At 38.0% G+C, this 16,094-nt stretch overlaps 1 protein-coding gene across 4 annotated transcripts in view; it reads left to right on the top strand.

Annotated features, from left to right (window-relative positions):
* The window catches only part of VTI1A (vesicle transport through interaction with t-SNAREs 1A), a 257,663-nt gene that overhangs the window by 9,060 nt on the left and 232,509 nt on the right, over window positions 1-16,094 (top strand). For all 4 annotated transcript variants that reach the window (XM_058810369.1, XM_058810367.1, XM_058810370.1 and 1 more), the window contains exon 3: window positions 1,803-1,913. In XM_058810369.1, coding sequence (XP_058666352.1) covers window positions 1,803-1,913 — 111 coding nt within the window. The remainder of the gene's footprint in view (window positions 1-1,802; window positions 1,914-16,094) is intronic.

Genomic DNA, 16,094 nt, shown 5'->3' on the forward strand with positions numbered 1-16,094 from the left:
AATACGAAGGGCTGCTCTGCTTTTGCTTGTTTATGAAAAATATGATTTTATGACCAATAATGTGAGTTCTGAAAGTGGAGATGCATGAAATTAGGTTGCATTTAGGTTCACCCTTGCTTGGACCACTATGTTCTGCATGGCTTCTCATGGAAATTTCTCAGCCCGGGCACAAAATGCACCCGTTTAATCTCATGATGAAAAACCATTGGTAAATGTTGGTCAGCCTAAGTATGCTTCATTGTTGTTTCTTGGACCTTACACTCTCTAATATTGACTCTTTAGAATGAACATTTTAGATGTCATGGATCATGGTCTGATTGTTGGTGCAAATTCTGGATTTACTGGTATAGGTTTTTGTTTTTATATAACAGACAAGAATTGAGACTTCATTAAAATATACATATACATACACATATACATACATACATACATATATATATGAGGGAAATGTTTATAGAACATTTGAGATCAAATATATTAAGATGAAATTGATAAGAAATAAGCTATTGATTCCAGCTATTGGTTTAATTTATAATACCCCTTTGGAAAGTTAAGCCTGAGCTAAAGAACTGGGTAGAATTAGAAATTGCTTTGTGTGTTTCAATTCATTAGTGACTATTTAATTAAAGTCTGCTTTATAGTTTATTATTGAATATAATTTTGTATAATCAGAATACATCAGGCAAAATGACTTTTGAGTATCTGGCAATTCCATTGATTAAATTCAGATGCTTTTCTTATGATATGAGGATGAAATTTCAAAGTGTAAGCCAGTGATTACATAGGAATAAATTCTAGCAGTCCCTTGTGAAGATCTGCAACCAGTAGCCTGGGACCCTAATTGAGAAGCATTTCTGCTCCTATGCCATATTGTTCAACCCAGATCAGTAGGAGGTGAGTAAATATTGTTTCAGGTGCTTACAGCAACCAAGGAGAGGTATTCTTTTATCTTTTTTGAGTAAATTGGAAAGACTTTAAAAGGCAGGTGTGGAATTCTTCTGCAGTTCAAAACAGAATTCCTGAACAGGCAGCACCATATAGAGCAGGCTCCAGGACCCAGTGGGCAGGTAATTAGCAGCCCTCATTTACAACTTTTGATTTGCTGTATCCCTGTGCCATATTCTTGTATTTCAGGCCCCTTAGAAATCTACATGGCAAGAGTAAATAAAAAAAGCTTTTGAAGGATAGAATATGTCTCTAATTTTTTAATCCATTTGACCATATACAAGTTCTTGAATAGCATTGTCATTGAACCCTGAAATTCAGCTATTTAATATTCTTACATATAAATTTAGGTAGACAATTTAGGTTATGCAAGTCTGCTGAGTTAGCAATGTTTAAAGAAAAAAAAATTAGTTTACTAAATGTAAGAATTATTTTATTAAACACACAGGCTGGTGGTAAATAAAACTTCACATATATATATGTGTAAAGCCATTTTTCAGCCAATGGTTTCCAAAACTGCACAGCTAGGTGAAGGTAGGCAGGTATTATCCTGTTTTACTAATTTTTTTTTTTTTCTTTAAGATGTATTCATCACAGTTGGAATTGAAATCCAGAAATATTTGGCTCAAGTCATTCCTTCTGAGTGTTAACAATACTAATGTTGTCACTTGTTTCTTGACTTAAGACTGTGCAAAGATTTTGATAAATTGTTTGTATATTGCAGAATAAGCAACATTTTTCCTTATAAAGAAGGAATATTTCTTGACCTTAGGTATATTTCTTGAACTCAGGTAAATTTGTTCTTGCTATAATTAACCTTTTGATTTATATACCTCCTCTTTATTGTCCCTTGTCAGCTTGAGCAAATGGAACTTGAAGTCCGAGAGATCCCACCTCAAAGCCGAGGGATGTACAGCAGTCGAATGAGGAGCTACAAACAAGAAATGGGAAAACTTGAAGCTGACTTTGTGAGTTTTTAACCTATTACATAAAGAAGGCATCTCTAAGAATTTTCAAAATAAAACAATGCAATTATTCATGCAAACGAGAGGGCATTTTTGAATAGTGTGAGGGATGAGTTCTGCACGTGTCTTGCTATGTATATCGATGAAAACCAAACTGGGGAAGAGGAGCTTTTAGCAGCAGTCCCACACCAATATTCCAGCTGCTGGCCTCCTGAAACTCTTGTTTCTCCATCAGTAGGTACTGTTAGTGTTCATGATGTATGCAAAATAGTCAGCTTTTAATCCTATTTCTCAAGGAATGACAGTTTGTAGTGATGTGGGCAGTAACATGAAAGCAGTATAATCTCCAATCCGTGGAATTTTTCAATGTAGTTTATCTCATGTGCACTTCATTTGTTAGTCACTGTGTTGTCTTTTCCATTGCACTTAGATTCTTCTTGGCTTTTGTACAAATTGGTTATAAATACTACATTTTTCTGAGTAATGGATACAGACTAACAAGATTCCCTTGTCTAGGGGCTTCTGCTACAGTTATCAGTCCTTTTTTTTGTGGCTGGGATTTGCACTGAATAGATTTACATAGAGACAAAACTGTTTCCTGTAAAATCATGAAAAAGTTCAAAGGCATTGCAAAGTGTAGGAAAATGCTATGTTAATTGGCAGCAGCTCAGTTCCTCCAGGGTAGGGAGAAAGAAATAACCAGTGGCAGTATTTTCCATTCACTGGAGAGCTGTGAATTTCCTCAGGTTGCTGGCAGCAGTTTAATCCTTCAGGGGAGGGGAGTCAGTGTTTATACCTGCAGCCAAGAAATCCAGCTGACTGTCACTCCTCCGTGCTTCTGCCAAGTTGAGCAGTTGCACAAAAATGTATGAGAAGATGGTAAGATGGTTGCAGTTTGTAAAGTTTGAGGAACCTTAGAATAAAAAGACTTGCATCAAAATTTTGAGGCAGTCTCATCTGTTGCCATGTAGGAATTGTGTGTGGCCAAACAGTGACTTCCCAGAGAGAGCAATTTCTGGACCAATTGTGAATGCTGTTTATCTTCTCAGATGTGTGAAAATTTGCTGTCAGCATATATTTGTTCCTGGCCTATTCTATATGTAGGTAGATGGTGGAATTCATACTTTCATATTCCCAGGCAAGTGAGAATGAGAGAGTTCAGAGCTGAACACTGTATGGAAGAGGAGAAATGAGTGCAAGGAAATGCATCATAGCACTGGGAGTTACATGAACACAAGAACATGAGTTTGTGCTCAAAGTGAGGAAGCAAAAACAAGATGAGAAAGAGGAAGGAACAGGTCGTAATAATGGATAGAAACAACAGCTCCAAACCCAAGGATCTTCAGCAGAAGATCAAGGAAAGAAAATAATGTGAAGGATGGAGCAAAGTGCTGGAAGAAAACAACTGTGCTTGAAAAAAATCTCTTATATAGCAAATAGTGTGGTTACAAAAAAGTGCCTTACATAGTTACAGGTTCTAAGTACTAATATTTTTCTAATTTTGTATGTAAGGATTTAAGACTCTTTTTGGATTATTATCCAGGAAAATAGCAACTTGTTGGAAACTATAGAACAAAATTAATGGCAAAAACTACATACCTCAATGCCCAGTCTTTTTCATTAAGTTCTGTATTTCAAATGCAAGGTGAATGTAGAACCAGCACTAGTAGTTTTATTTTATATTCATTGATAGCATGAGAATTGATCTTGTTATTATTTGAATGCCTTATAGCATCTGAAAATTTGCCCTTACCCAAACAGTTATGGAAAACAGCAGCATAGCAACATGTTTAAAGCTAGGAGAAGGAAACATGAGGTTTGTGGACTGTTCACTTGTCCATTCTTTACTGGCAGGATGAATAACATTAAAGTTTATTTTTGACATTTAATACGTAACTGATGCATTTATTTTGTCTTGAGCAGTGTGTGTAATAATGACAAAATGCCATCACTGTAATACTATTTATTAAGTGCTGTGGCATCTTTGTGAATATGTAGGGGTTTTTTTCCTGTACACTTCACTATGTTGAAGTATATTCTGAAAAATACAGATTTAAGCGCTGTTGAGAAGTTACTCCAAACGTGGCTTTTCATCTCTAACTTTGTAATCAAATAGGAAAAAGTTGCAAATAGGAGATTTATTTCCTCTCATTGCTAATCCTTGCAGTTAGGTGTCAGTGCTCTGCAGTCCAGGGGTGTGTGAAGGCAAAGGATTGCAAAGGCACTGGAAGGCAAAGGCACTGGATTGCACATGCATAGTGGTAACACACTAATTGCAGTAAATAATATCCGAGCAGAAAAAAACACCTTGCCCAGTCTGAGCCCTCTCTCTTGAAGGAGAACAGTGATAATGAAAAACACAATAGCACAGTTTTGCCTTTGAAAGTACTCGGGAAGCATAGCACTGTGAATACTGATGGGGAAAATGAGCACTGCACCTCAGCTTTAGGCAGGAGTGGTTTCTGGTGCTCCCCTCAGTGCTCTGCAGTCTTCTCTGGGGAGAAATACCAGAACAGGGCAAGCATGAAGTGATGCTTCTCTGCAGAAAAGCTGCACACATCTCCAAAAGCCAACGTTCAGGCTTGTAATAAACGTACTGAAACAGAATGAAACTGTTTGATAAGCCTTATGCTGTCTTTTTTCACTTGCAGATGTAAATCTTGTGTTTATTATCTCATTTTCAATAGCTCATCCCAAGCCCTTCATTTCTGTAGGGGGGTTGGTCCCCGTTAGGTCGGGAAGGACGCGGGGCTCTGCCGGCTGTGAGTGCGCTGGTGGCTCTATCTTGTGGCCCCAAGTGGAGTTGCACATCACAGCCTTGTGCTTTCCTGGCTGTTCCACGGCTTGGGACCACCTGCCAAAGAGTTCCTGAAGCTTAAAACAATCTTCCTATCAAAAGTCTTTCCTTGCATTTAACAGTGCACCATTGTGCAGTTTAGGTAGGTACAGTTTGTGGTGACTGGGAGTGGGGCTGTAGCAGAACCTCAATGGGCACAGTGTGAGCAGCACTGACAGCAACGAGCCAGGGAGTGCCCAGGGCACTGAGCAACCACCACAGGGAGCAGAGGGCACACAGGGGCAGTGCATCAACAGGAGGGGATAAAAGGTTGGGCTGAAGAACAAGGGCAGATGTTTGCAGCCTGCTGAAGTGGTGTTGCTCTGTATGGGCAGACACCTGAAGCCTTCTGCAGTGGTATGGTGTTACCCTGTATGGGTTGAAGCCTTCTGATATTGTATGGTGACACTCTGTGTGTCATGGCCCTCTTGACTGCAGCACGTGCTGTGGCATATGCTGTGACAGGTTTAGGCTTGTAAATATTTTCTTTTCTTGCTGTTTCAGATGTAGAGTGTCCATTGTGCCTGATGAAGTAGGTTCTGATGGCAAAAAAAGTATTTTACGTATGTGGACTATAGATGTTGTTTATTCATAGAAATAAAGCATTTTATGTTAATTGTTACCTAAAAGTAGCAAATTTTCTTTAAATAGTGGGGATTTATAGTGGTAAAAGGCTTCCAGATTTTATAAACATTACTTTAAGCTAAATCTGTCCCAGTCCATGTGAAAATGTGACTCTATAAACCTAGTAAATATATGCTTATTTCCTAGCATTTGTATCTATCCCCAGGGTTCCATGTACAGGCTCAATGTCAGGCACCATAAAATTGGAAAAAACCAAAGGCAGGCATTTATTTTCCTGAAAAGCTTATTGCTGGCATATAAGGCATTCAAATAGATGAGGAAATATAAAAATCTTGTAAGACCATGTTATACAGTAACATTCATGTTACAGAGATGAATATTGCACAATCAGTGCTGAAAATGCAATGAGCATATTGAGAAGGAAGAAATAGCCATCAAATACAGGAGGCTACATAGGAACTGTTCCTATTCTGTTGGCAGCACAGAGGTAAATCTTGCAGGTAGCATTTATTATCAGTTCAGGAGACAGTGCTCATTCCTTTTAAATCCTCAGAATTGCTACTGATTTTGGTAATTCTGACTCTCAGAATAACCTTTAGAAGAAGAAAGGGGGTGGGGCAAATTTGCAGGTACATAGATACATTATACAAAACTTGAGTAAACATTTAAACATTGTTGGCTTTTAACCATAGCTTCAGTTATTAGTGAGGTATGTATTTACAATTTATACCTCCTGCAGGTTCTTTTTCAGATTACTGTTAAAACTTCATCTGCTGTTAAGCTTTAAAAACATTTAAGGAGATAGCCAGGAGATAATTTTATTGGACAAAGTTAGCTCTCTTGTATGACTCTCAAATACCACCTGAGTCCAGAAGCTCACCTGAACAACTCATACAGCTGTGTCTGTTGTGTTCTGGCTGTTTTTTTGCAAATACCACTTCCCCCATTTCAGGTTCAGTCACCTACCCAGACAATATGGCTGTAAGCACCTGAAACCCTTTTTCAAATGACAAGTTGCTGGTTGTATCTTTATGGCCAGTCTTCCCCAGGTCTCCAGTTTAAACTAAAACTTAAAAACTCCACTGTTGCTCCTGGGTTATTTTGGTTTATAAAGCAAATAGTGCAATAATGTTCTGTACTTAGAAAAGTGTGAGCTATGTGTGGGACTGCTGTGTGTGTATCTTAGTTGTTATATTCTAACAGTGTTCTTGAAAGCAGGGAATCTGTCATGCCAAAATGTCATGTGTGCACAAGAACCTTGCCTGGGCAGGTACAGGTGCCTTTAGTGAAACCTGATCTGTTGACACATTTAAGAGTTCTGAAATCAGATTGGTTTTCACTCTGAGAATAGTACAGCTCTTTTGAATGGAGGATTTGTTTTAGTGCACACAAGGTTGAACTAAGTTTCAGAAGAAAGAATTTGAATTATCTGGCCATGTACTTTGACAATCTAATTTTGAAAGAGCATATTGTGAACAAAAGTTCCTTCACTGCCATTTTTATAGATACTGTCATCTTCTTGAGATAAGTAATCACTCCTCTACATTCTATTCAAACTGCTCCTTACAGAGGCACTGTTTGTTTTCCTTTGGTACTTTTCTAATAACTTCTGATATATTTGTCTGCCTGACTGGGGCTGAGCAATAGGCTGGCTTCTTTTCTACAGAGGCTAACTCCACATTGTCCTCAGCTTGTTTTCATTTGTGTCCCACCCTGGTGGCTTTGTGGTGGAAAAAGATAGAGGCATTTCACCTTTTGAAATTACTGCTATTTTAATAGGGAAAAAGTGATACAGGAAAAACTGTTCCTTTTTTTGGTAACATTCAAGGCCTAAACTAATGAAATATTAGGAAGTGGTATAACTTAGAACCCTGTAGAAAATTTAAATTAGTAAATAACCCTTAAATTATTTATGTCTTAAATTTCTTTGTATTGTTTTGTGTGGAATCATTCAGATGGAAGTAAATTTATTTCATAATGGAATTTAGTAGTGATGAGATGCTTTTCTGTGGAGGAAAGTGTAAAAGATGGGAGTTAACATGCTTAATTTGTAATTAACCTAAAGGGTTGTGATCATCTTAGCTGAGATTCCTGAGAGGCCACACCAGTGAAACACACCTTAGCTCCTGGGCTTTGTAATTCTGTAGGTATTGCTTACAAAGAATCATCCCTTGTTTGACCAATGAGTGTGTTATGCATCTCATAATTCAATGTGTGAAGAGGTAATATGCTGGGTGAGGGCAACCAAGCAGCAAACTTTTAATGTCAGCAAAGCTAATGCCTTCACTAGAGTCTTCTCTGAACCAACTCCCCCTTGACCCTCCCAGGAAATTCTGTGTCTGTCTCATCTGTTAACACATAGGGCTGAGACTGGTGGCTTTTGTGGTGGCTCTTTGTTGGTCCTTCAGCAAGTTGTGGTGGAGGTGATGCACATGATTTTAAGAAAAACCCATTTGTGTAGCTTAGGCTTGGCTGACTGATTACAAATAAAGGTGTTTTCAGGAAGTGATTTGGTGAGTCTGATAACTCTTGTGTGTGGCTGGGGGCAGTGAATAATGGAAGGTGTATGACTCAGAGCACTGTAAGCATTCATGCCTTTTTCCTTTCTCCCTTCACACACAAAATGTTTCTGTACTAAAGTAACTGAAAAGTGGTCTGTGGCAGACCAGCTGATAGTTTGTACACATGTTCAGATTTCAGCCCTTTCCCAAGTAGAGAACTACAATTTCTGTTTACCATGGAGTTTGCTCTTATGAGAAAACTTCTGCTTCTCAAAATAGTAGAGTTAAGTATTTTTGCTGTCCTTTCTAAAAAGAGAATGGAAGAAGCCATGTTCACTCCAAATTTCTTCTGACCAGCTGATGGGGAGAGTGACTTCATACGGAAAAGGTGAATGGGGGGAGGGGGGGCACAAGGGGGAAGGCTTTATTGTTTTTCATTCCCTCAGTGATTTATTATTCGACCTAAATGATACTCCCATACCTTTTGTGCAAAAAGAAGCAGCTGTTGCTGTCCTGCTTTTGATAGCAGCAGTAATAAAGGTGCTATAGCTGAACGTGGGTGTAGGGGGCAATGATGAATGAGAAAAGCAGGATGTAAGGATGTACCTCATGCTTACTGCATTGTATTGCTCACCTGCACTCCTTCAAGTAGAAGTTTGGTTTTGTTTCTACCACGAGCTAGAAACAAAGATAACCAAAAAAGAAATCAGACAAACTGAGCAAAACCCCCACCTTTGGACGTGTTTACTTTTCAGGCTAGAACTGCACTCTCGACTTCCTTAACGTGTTATGATGCTTTTTGTTATTGTGGGGGTTTTTTGGTTTTTTTTTTTTTTTTTTTTTTTTTCCAGCTAGAGCGAGGCTATTTTGCATTTCAGTGCTGCATGGGAAGAGACACGTGCTATGGTAAATAATAAAAAATAGGAAGAAGGTTCTTTTTGAGGGGCCGGATGAATTCCGGCCGTTCCGATGTCCCGTGTGCTGTCCCTGCAGTGCCGCTGGGTGGCGCTGTTTGTTTGCAAAGCAAGCGTCGTTTCCCCCCTTTCCCCCCTCCCACTTTCTTTTTTTTTTTTTTCTTTTTGCTTTTTTTTTTTTTTTTTTTTTTTTTTTTGCTTTGGTAGTAACTGAAATTACTGTTTCATGAATAAAATATTTCTGGTGGGATTTGCATTTCTATATTGGCTGAAGATACTGTGTTGAATGTTTTATTAACCAGCCCAATGCAACTGTCAGCCTATTAAAGAGATCCAATGGACCCTGTTTAGCTAAATAAACTAAATAAATCCAATTCGTCAAATTGTGTTCCTGGCTGTTTATTTTTCATTCTTTTGATGTACAGTTTATTTTAAGTTAAAGCCACATAGATTTAAAAATTAATGTGAAAATAGAATGTAGTGTTTGAAACATGAGAAGACTAATTGCCATGGTCAAAAATAGCTTCCCTTTATAGTGAAGTTGCCATCTGGTAAATGGTGAACTTTTTATTTGTGACTGATTAACTGTCCCATGTCTAAAATTAGTTGGCAAATGAGTGGTTAATAGCTTTTTTTGCCAGCTTGGTTTTGTTGCTTCCATGAAGAGAAACTTGAAATACAAGCACTGCTGTTAAAAATAACTGTTTCTATCCAACTTCAAGAGGTTTGTTCTCTATCTTGATATTTTCTCAATCAGAATTCAAGGAGAAAATTTTATATGGTCATTAGATATTAAACGCTTGTTGAAATTCTCATGGCATTGTAAGCAAATATTGGAGTGTTTTAAAAAAACCTCTTAGCATAAATGAATACATTGCATGTCTGGTTGTCAAACAGTTGTCAAACATTACAAATACTAGCATTCATTATATTCTGCTAGTACTAATAATATTTTAATAACCCTGTTTTTGCTGAAAACCTTTGCCACAGAATAGCAGGAAACTGTAGTTTATGGTGATGTTACTGGGAAAATACAATTTTTTCTATGCTAGTTGCAAGTTCTTGTAAATGTAAATACATTCTGAATTTGTTAATAAGAGAGATAAAGAAACAGTGATGGATGTATTTGCTCTTTCTTTCTGATGCTTTCCACAGCACAGACTTAGTGATGTTACATGTTAACTTGTGTGTTTTACAAGAAATTAGAGTTGCCAGGTATCATGTTTTGCATAGTTTTGTTTTTATGATCTTGGGTTTCCAAAAGTGGAATACTGAAATTGAGTGCAATAGAAATACAGTTCGATTAAATTGCATTTCTGGCTCTTTTCTCAAGAAGTCTACTATAATTGATTGAACAGCCCTTGTGAAAAGCTAAAGTGTTAGATGAATTCAGACATGTCAGGGGCTCTTAAGAGAAATCATTTAATCAAGTAAGTCCACCTTTTTTCATGCAGATTTTTCTTACTAACCAAAATAGTAAATTTTTGTTTCTGCCTCCACCCCAAATTCTAACCTAAGAACAAAGCAGATATTTAGGCAGATGTCATCAGTGTTGGAGAGAGTGCTGTTCCCTTCTGTAAGTAGACTTTAATTTGTACTAAAAAAATATTACATCTCTTTAGTATTTTCTAGCTATAAATGTTTTAAAATGCTATGTAAAAACTAGACCACATCTCTTTTGTCTCAGGGAAAAAACCTTCCCACTTTGTGCTCTAAGCTGGTTCTTTTTAACATGCTAGTAATAAGCTCAGAAGGAACTTCATGATTCTGTAAAACTTGCTATCAGGTAAAAAAAGATGGACTTTTATGGCAATCTTGTTTCTGGCTTTTAGTGAGGAAAGAATAGAAAGTGAAAAAATGGAGCTGGAAGTGTATTAGAGTGATTCTGCCTCCTCCTAGCAATGTTCTTTACTATGTGAAACATATGGAAAAAGTGTGAAATATCTCTGTTCTTTTGTTTGGTAGCTTTTTATTTTTACTCTGCAATCATTTAGTAGTCTGTCCCAAATACAGCCAGCTTCCCTTAAAGCTGCTGTATGAACCTCAACAAAATGTGGTTCTTGGCCACAAAGTCTATTTAAACTTGCTGTTCTTGCTCAGTTAGGGAGGAAATCCCTGCAAAGGCTAGAGGATCTAAAGTTGTACATTTGACAATTTAATGCTTGTATACATTTATAATAAGTGGATCAAATGCAGCACCTCCCTTACTTTTCATTTGCTTTTTATAAACTGCCTTTAGGGTGCCAATGTGAGGAAAATAGGCCTTTTCCAATATTTAATGAATACTACAGAGGTTTCATTCCTAAAAGAGGTGATCAATGAAAATTAGAGTAGAAATAGAAAGATTACAGATAGTATAAAGGAATATAGCAGGTGGCTTCAGGGATCAGCAGTAGAACAGAATAATTTTTCCTTCTATAGTAACATTTAACCATTTCACATGGGTGTAATGAAAAAAGGGTTTTGCTAACTAAATATTTGGTGCCTGGCATATAAAGAGAAAGAAAAGGGGGAGTGTGTGTGTGGGCTCTGCATGTTTCCCATTGAGTGGCATTTGTGCATGCTTTTGGAACCCCCACAACTTTCCAACATGCCCTTAGTTTGGTTTTTTTTCACTTTCTGAGAAGTTAAGACCAGAATGAATAAGGGTAGTGTTTGCCAACTTACCCTCCTGGTCAGTGTGGAAAACACTGAATTGCAATTGCAGGCTTTGTACCTGTTCACTAAAGATTCAAATGTGAATTCTGGCAAGTCAAAGAAAAGGCTTGTATTGTGTCTGGTGGGTCTTGGCTTGAGCCTTAGTTAGAAAATGCTCCTGCATTATGAGTTTAACACCTCCTTTTCACTGATTCCTGAGTAAAGGTTTGAGGCATTATTAAATCGAGCTCTAACTTTTGCTAGGTCGTGTCACCAAGCAGGAAAAAAGTGTTTATTTAATATTTTATTTGAGAGAATAGCTGCATTAATATCAAAGTAAATTCTCTTATTTCAAAATCTGAAAAGTTACTTTCCATTATGGTGGTTGGTATTTTGGGACATGTAACTGCAGCTATTTTGTCACAGAGATCCCCATTTGTGGAGTGCCTAGCACAAAGGGATTTCTCACTCATGACTACAGCTCTTTGGCACTGTAATGAGTATTAACTAAATAGAACTATGCAAAGGACTGGCTTGTTATGTTAATGTGTTTCTTGTGATTATTTTTATTTGTTTAAGAAATACAGATTAGTGTCAGTATTATAGGTTGTTCTATTAGCAGCTGTCTTTGAAACCACAGGTTTTCATGTTATGTGTTTCTGTTAAAATTTCTAGCATCCTTAAAAAATGAGAAGCATTTGTCTGTGATTAATGGGGTTGTGAGTAAAATAATGCTGAGGCAGGGTCTAAACCACAGTACCAGGATTTTTTTAGTCAAAAGAAAAGATTTGATTTGTACTGACTCTTTTGTATAGTTTCATAATTCAATTTCATTAAGACCCTCAAGTGACCACGTGATTCCCCTCTCCTTTCTGCCCAGTCCTCAGGAGAAATCACATTCTCTGGTTCAGTTGTGTAAGCTTCCCACAAAGTTAGTTCAGTCAACTAAATCAAGGTAAAAAGTTACAGAAAGGTCAGGATTAAGTTAGGGGTTGCTAACCTGAATTGCTTTCCCAGCCTTTTTAAGCCCTTAGTGCTCCTTTTGTCTTTTTCTTACCTTCTGTCATGTTGTCCTCTGTTAGATCTTTATTTCAGTTGAAGGCACCTGGGCTGCATCTTTCTCCTGACCCATACTTGGAGTCACTTTGAAACGTGTTATTAAATCCCTTTTTTCCATTCATGAGCTACATGTCTGGCATTCAGCAATGCAGATCGGTGGCTCAGCACTTGGGCCCTGTAGAGAGCTTGGTTTAAAATGCATGTATTTTAGAATGAACATAAGGAAAATTTGCTCCTTTCTCCCCTTATTTTCCCTTTTCCTTTTTCTCTTTCTCTTTCTGAGGCAAATGTTAAAAGTTTTTACTTTTAATTTGTACCTAAAAAGTACTCTGTTGCTAAGGTCAGAACCACTGAGTTCTCTCATAATGTAGGACCAGTTTCCAACCCGTTTGTATGTTTTAAAAAATGTCTTAGCTAAGGACTTTTCTCCCATTTGGGGCTTCTTGTACAGTGGTGGTGTTTGCCTGGACAAAATCCCCCTATTTTTCTCACTTACTGCATGTGAGTCTGAACAGAGTCGCTTTTTCAGGAAAATGAACTGGAAACTCCATTTCAGGTGTGCACTGAACAGACATGAGGGTCTGAACAAAATACTGGTGTTTCAGGCAGCTTTGAGCCATGTTGAAGGGAAGATGTTTGATCTAAGAACTGGGCCAAATCTATTCTGCAATAAAACCTGAAATCATGTACACTACACAAAAAGTAGTGGAAGAACTCCAACATGCTCCTGATGTAGATAAATGTATTCTTTTGGAGCAAGATTTCCTTTTGAGGTCCTTCCGTCCTTTGTGGAAAATTTGGACCCTGTGGAAATTTCCATTCTCTTTCTTGTACACTGTATCAGACAAAGGAAAGCAGGACAGGTGCTTCTGTAGCCTGAAATATCATAGGATCACAGAATGGTTTGGATTGGAAGGGACCTTCAAAATCATGTAGTTCCAACACCCTTTCCCTATGGACAGGGACAACTTCCACTAGACCAGGCTGCTCAAAGCCCATCCAGTCTGGCCTTGAACACTCCAGGGATGGGTCTGGATAATTCTATGGCTAATAGGCATAACTAAATATGTTTATTAATAAATTTGGACTATTTTTCATTGTTGGAAATTGTCTTTTCAGTCACTTATGGTGGAACATGTGTCAGTTCTTTTACCTTTTTGTCATTTGAACAGAAAAACAACACTCTGGTTTTCCATTTTATCCAATCCACTTTCAAGGTCTTCAGCACTAAATTTCTGATAGCAACAAAGGATTAGTGGTTTGCATTTCTGATATTGCATACCTGAGTCCCTGCTGTACTCACTGCATTTGTGATTTTGATGCAGAAGTGACATGAATCATTAAAATCCCACAAAAATTAGCAACAGGAAGTCCATAACAAGTCTTTGAGGGCACATTTACGTGTCTGGTGAATTCTAAGAAAATACTATTGTTATCCCTGCCAGGTACATTTTACAGATTAGTTAAGAGGCTGGGCTGGGCCATGCCATGCATGGTTCATGATGTCCCTAGTATTAAATTTAGTATGATCTTGGTTATATAATAGTAAATTCTACACTGTGTCTAATTCTGAGGTGTAGAGTTGGACTTTCTGAAGAAAAGAAATGCCTCTTCCAGTAAGGAGAGCTGTCCATTCTCTGGCACCCCCTGCCTTTAAACTTCTGTGCCTCTTCTCTGTGCTGTTACTTGTTCTGAGTGTGCCTTGGGCAGGAGTGTTTGAACTAATCTATGCAATGGAGTTCATCCTTGCATTCAGATAAAGGCTTTTTTTCCCCTATAGAGCCAACTGCTGCAGTCTGGCTGGAGTGAGTCACTGGTGAGGTGTTTGGCTGTATAGCCATAGAGGGGATAAAATTCTTGAAAGGTGGCTATGCTGTCCTCTTGTTACATTTTTGGGGGAAATATCCAGAATGAAGTGACAACAGGTTGTTCTGCCATTGCAAACAAAGAAGGAGGACCTTTGGCAGTAGCAATCTTCTTGAGGGAATTGAATCAAGCACCTCCTGTGGAAAGTGGAAACAAATCCATTGCTTTGCTCAACTACAGAGTTGTATTCAAAGCTTTTTTTTTTTTTTTCCTTATATTTTACCTTTTAAGAGACTTAGTATATTTTAGAATAAGAAATTTTTGGTATATGTTTAAATATTGTTGAAGAAATCTGTGTATTTGTGTTAATTTGTTGGGGTTTTCTTTAATATTAACAAAGTCCTTTCCCCTGGCCCAAAAAGTCAAAGTGAAATTCAGATTCTCTAGTATATATGGTCTGTCTGGAAACTTCATTGTTGGACACATCACTTCAAAAATAGCCATATGAAGAAAAATGTGTGATGCACTTATTGGCAGAGAAAAGCCAATAAATCAAATTTGATTCAGGAAGCTGAGAAATATTTTAATAACTTTCTGACGTTTTCTTGTAGTTCTTATTTACCTTATCAATAGTTATGGTGACATATGATTGTCAACTTTTTATATTAAACCAAACTAATAAATTAAACATGTTGTGTTTATACCTGATGAAAGCTGACGTTTTGGAAAGGTGTTAAAATATACTGACAGGTCTTGTTCATAAACTCCTTTGGTATAAATATGTAGATGACATCTTTAGATATTGTTTGTACATAGGCTGATAGGCAGGAAACGTTGACAACGTAACAAATGCAAATGTCAACCCCACAATTTAACCTTTCTGTGTAGGAAAAGATGTTAGTTTTAAGTTACATGTATCTTTTAACTTTATTTTCAAAGTTTTTTTTGAGCCTGTTATCCTTGCTGTTTCATGTGCCACTGAAAGTAACACTGCAATAAGAAAGATTTGCACTTAAGAGCTTTTCTCTGTGGTGTTCCTACTTAAATGACTGCGGCTGAGAGGGTGTTTTTTTCTTCTAATTCTTTTTATTTTTCATGTTTGCCTGGTACCATCTGAATCTTTTTGCAATATTATCTGTTCATTCCTTGCTTGCCAGTGATTCAGGGCTTGTGTGACTCAAGGGCAGTAAACCAGTGAAAACTCTAAAAATGTTGGAGCAGCTTCTTGTAATAACAGACAGATGTCCTTGGCCTTAACCTGCATCAGGGTTGCTTCATATGCTGGATATTTCTGATTTGAAATTTGTCTTCTCAGTGGCGATGTAAATCCATTATGTGTTCTCTGCTTGACGTTTGTTCCACATTCTCCACAAGCTGTGATTAATATAAAATCCTGCTCAAGTTAAGGTCAGTTCTGAGTGGCCGGGGCCCTCAGGGCACCCCCAGCCCTCGGTGGCCCTGAGCAGTGTCCCCACCCACCATGACCCAGGGCTCCACTTCAGGGCTCTTTGCTCCTGTTTGGGGATGCTGTGGGATGCTGCTCTCAGCTCCCCATGGCCCTGCCCGTCTGTGATCCCTGCTGATAAAATTCTGAATTCTGCTGAATTCTGGTCCCCTGATAAAATTCTGGCCTGAACTTACTGGCACTGGGAGCTGTGCAGCTGTGTCAGGTGTCTGTGGCACGTGTGACTTCACAGGCCTTGTTCTTTCTGACTTTTAAAGCTACTTGAAAGGAAAAACTCCAGTGGTGATTTCTGTCCCCTTCCTGGGCACCTCTGCCTGAGGTCTGGAGTCTGGGTGAGCAGCCTGGGATCTTTTGTGTCCAGTGTGCAGGACTTTTTGGTGG

Source organism: Ammospiza caudacuta, chromosome 9 (genome assembly GCF_027887145.1).
Source record: "Ammospiza caudacuta isolate bAmmCau1 chromosome 9, bAmmCau1.pri, whole genome shotgun sequence".
In the NCBI taxonomy this organism is placed as follows: domain Eukaryota; kingdom Metazoa; phylum Chordata; class Aves; order Passeriformes; family Passerellidae; genus Ammospiza; species Ammospiza caudacuta.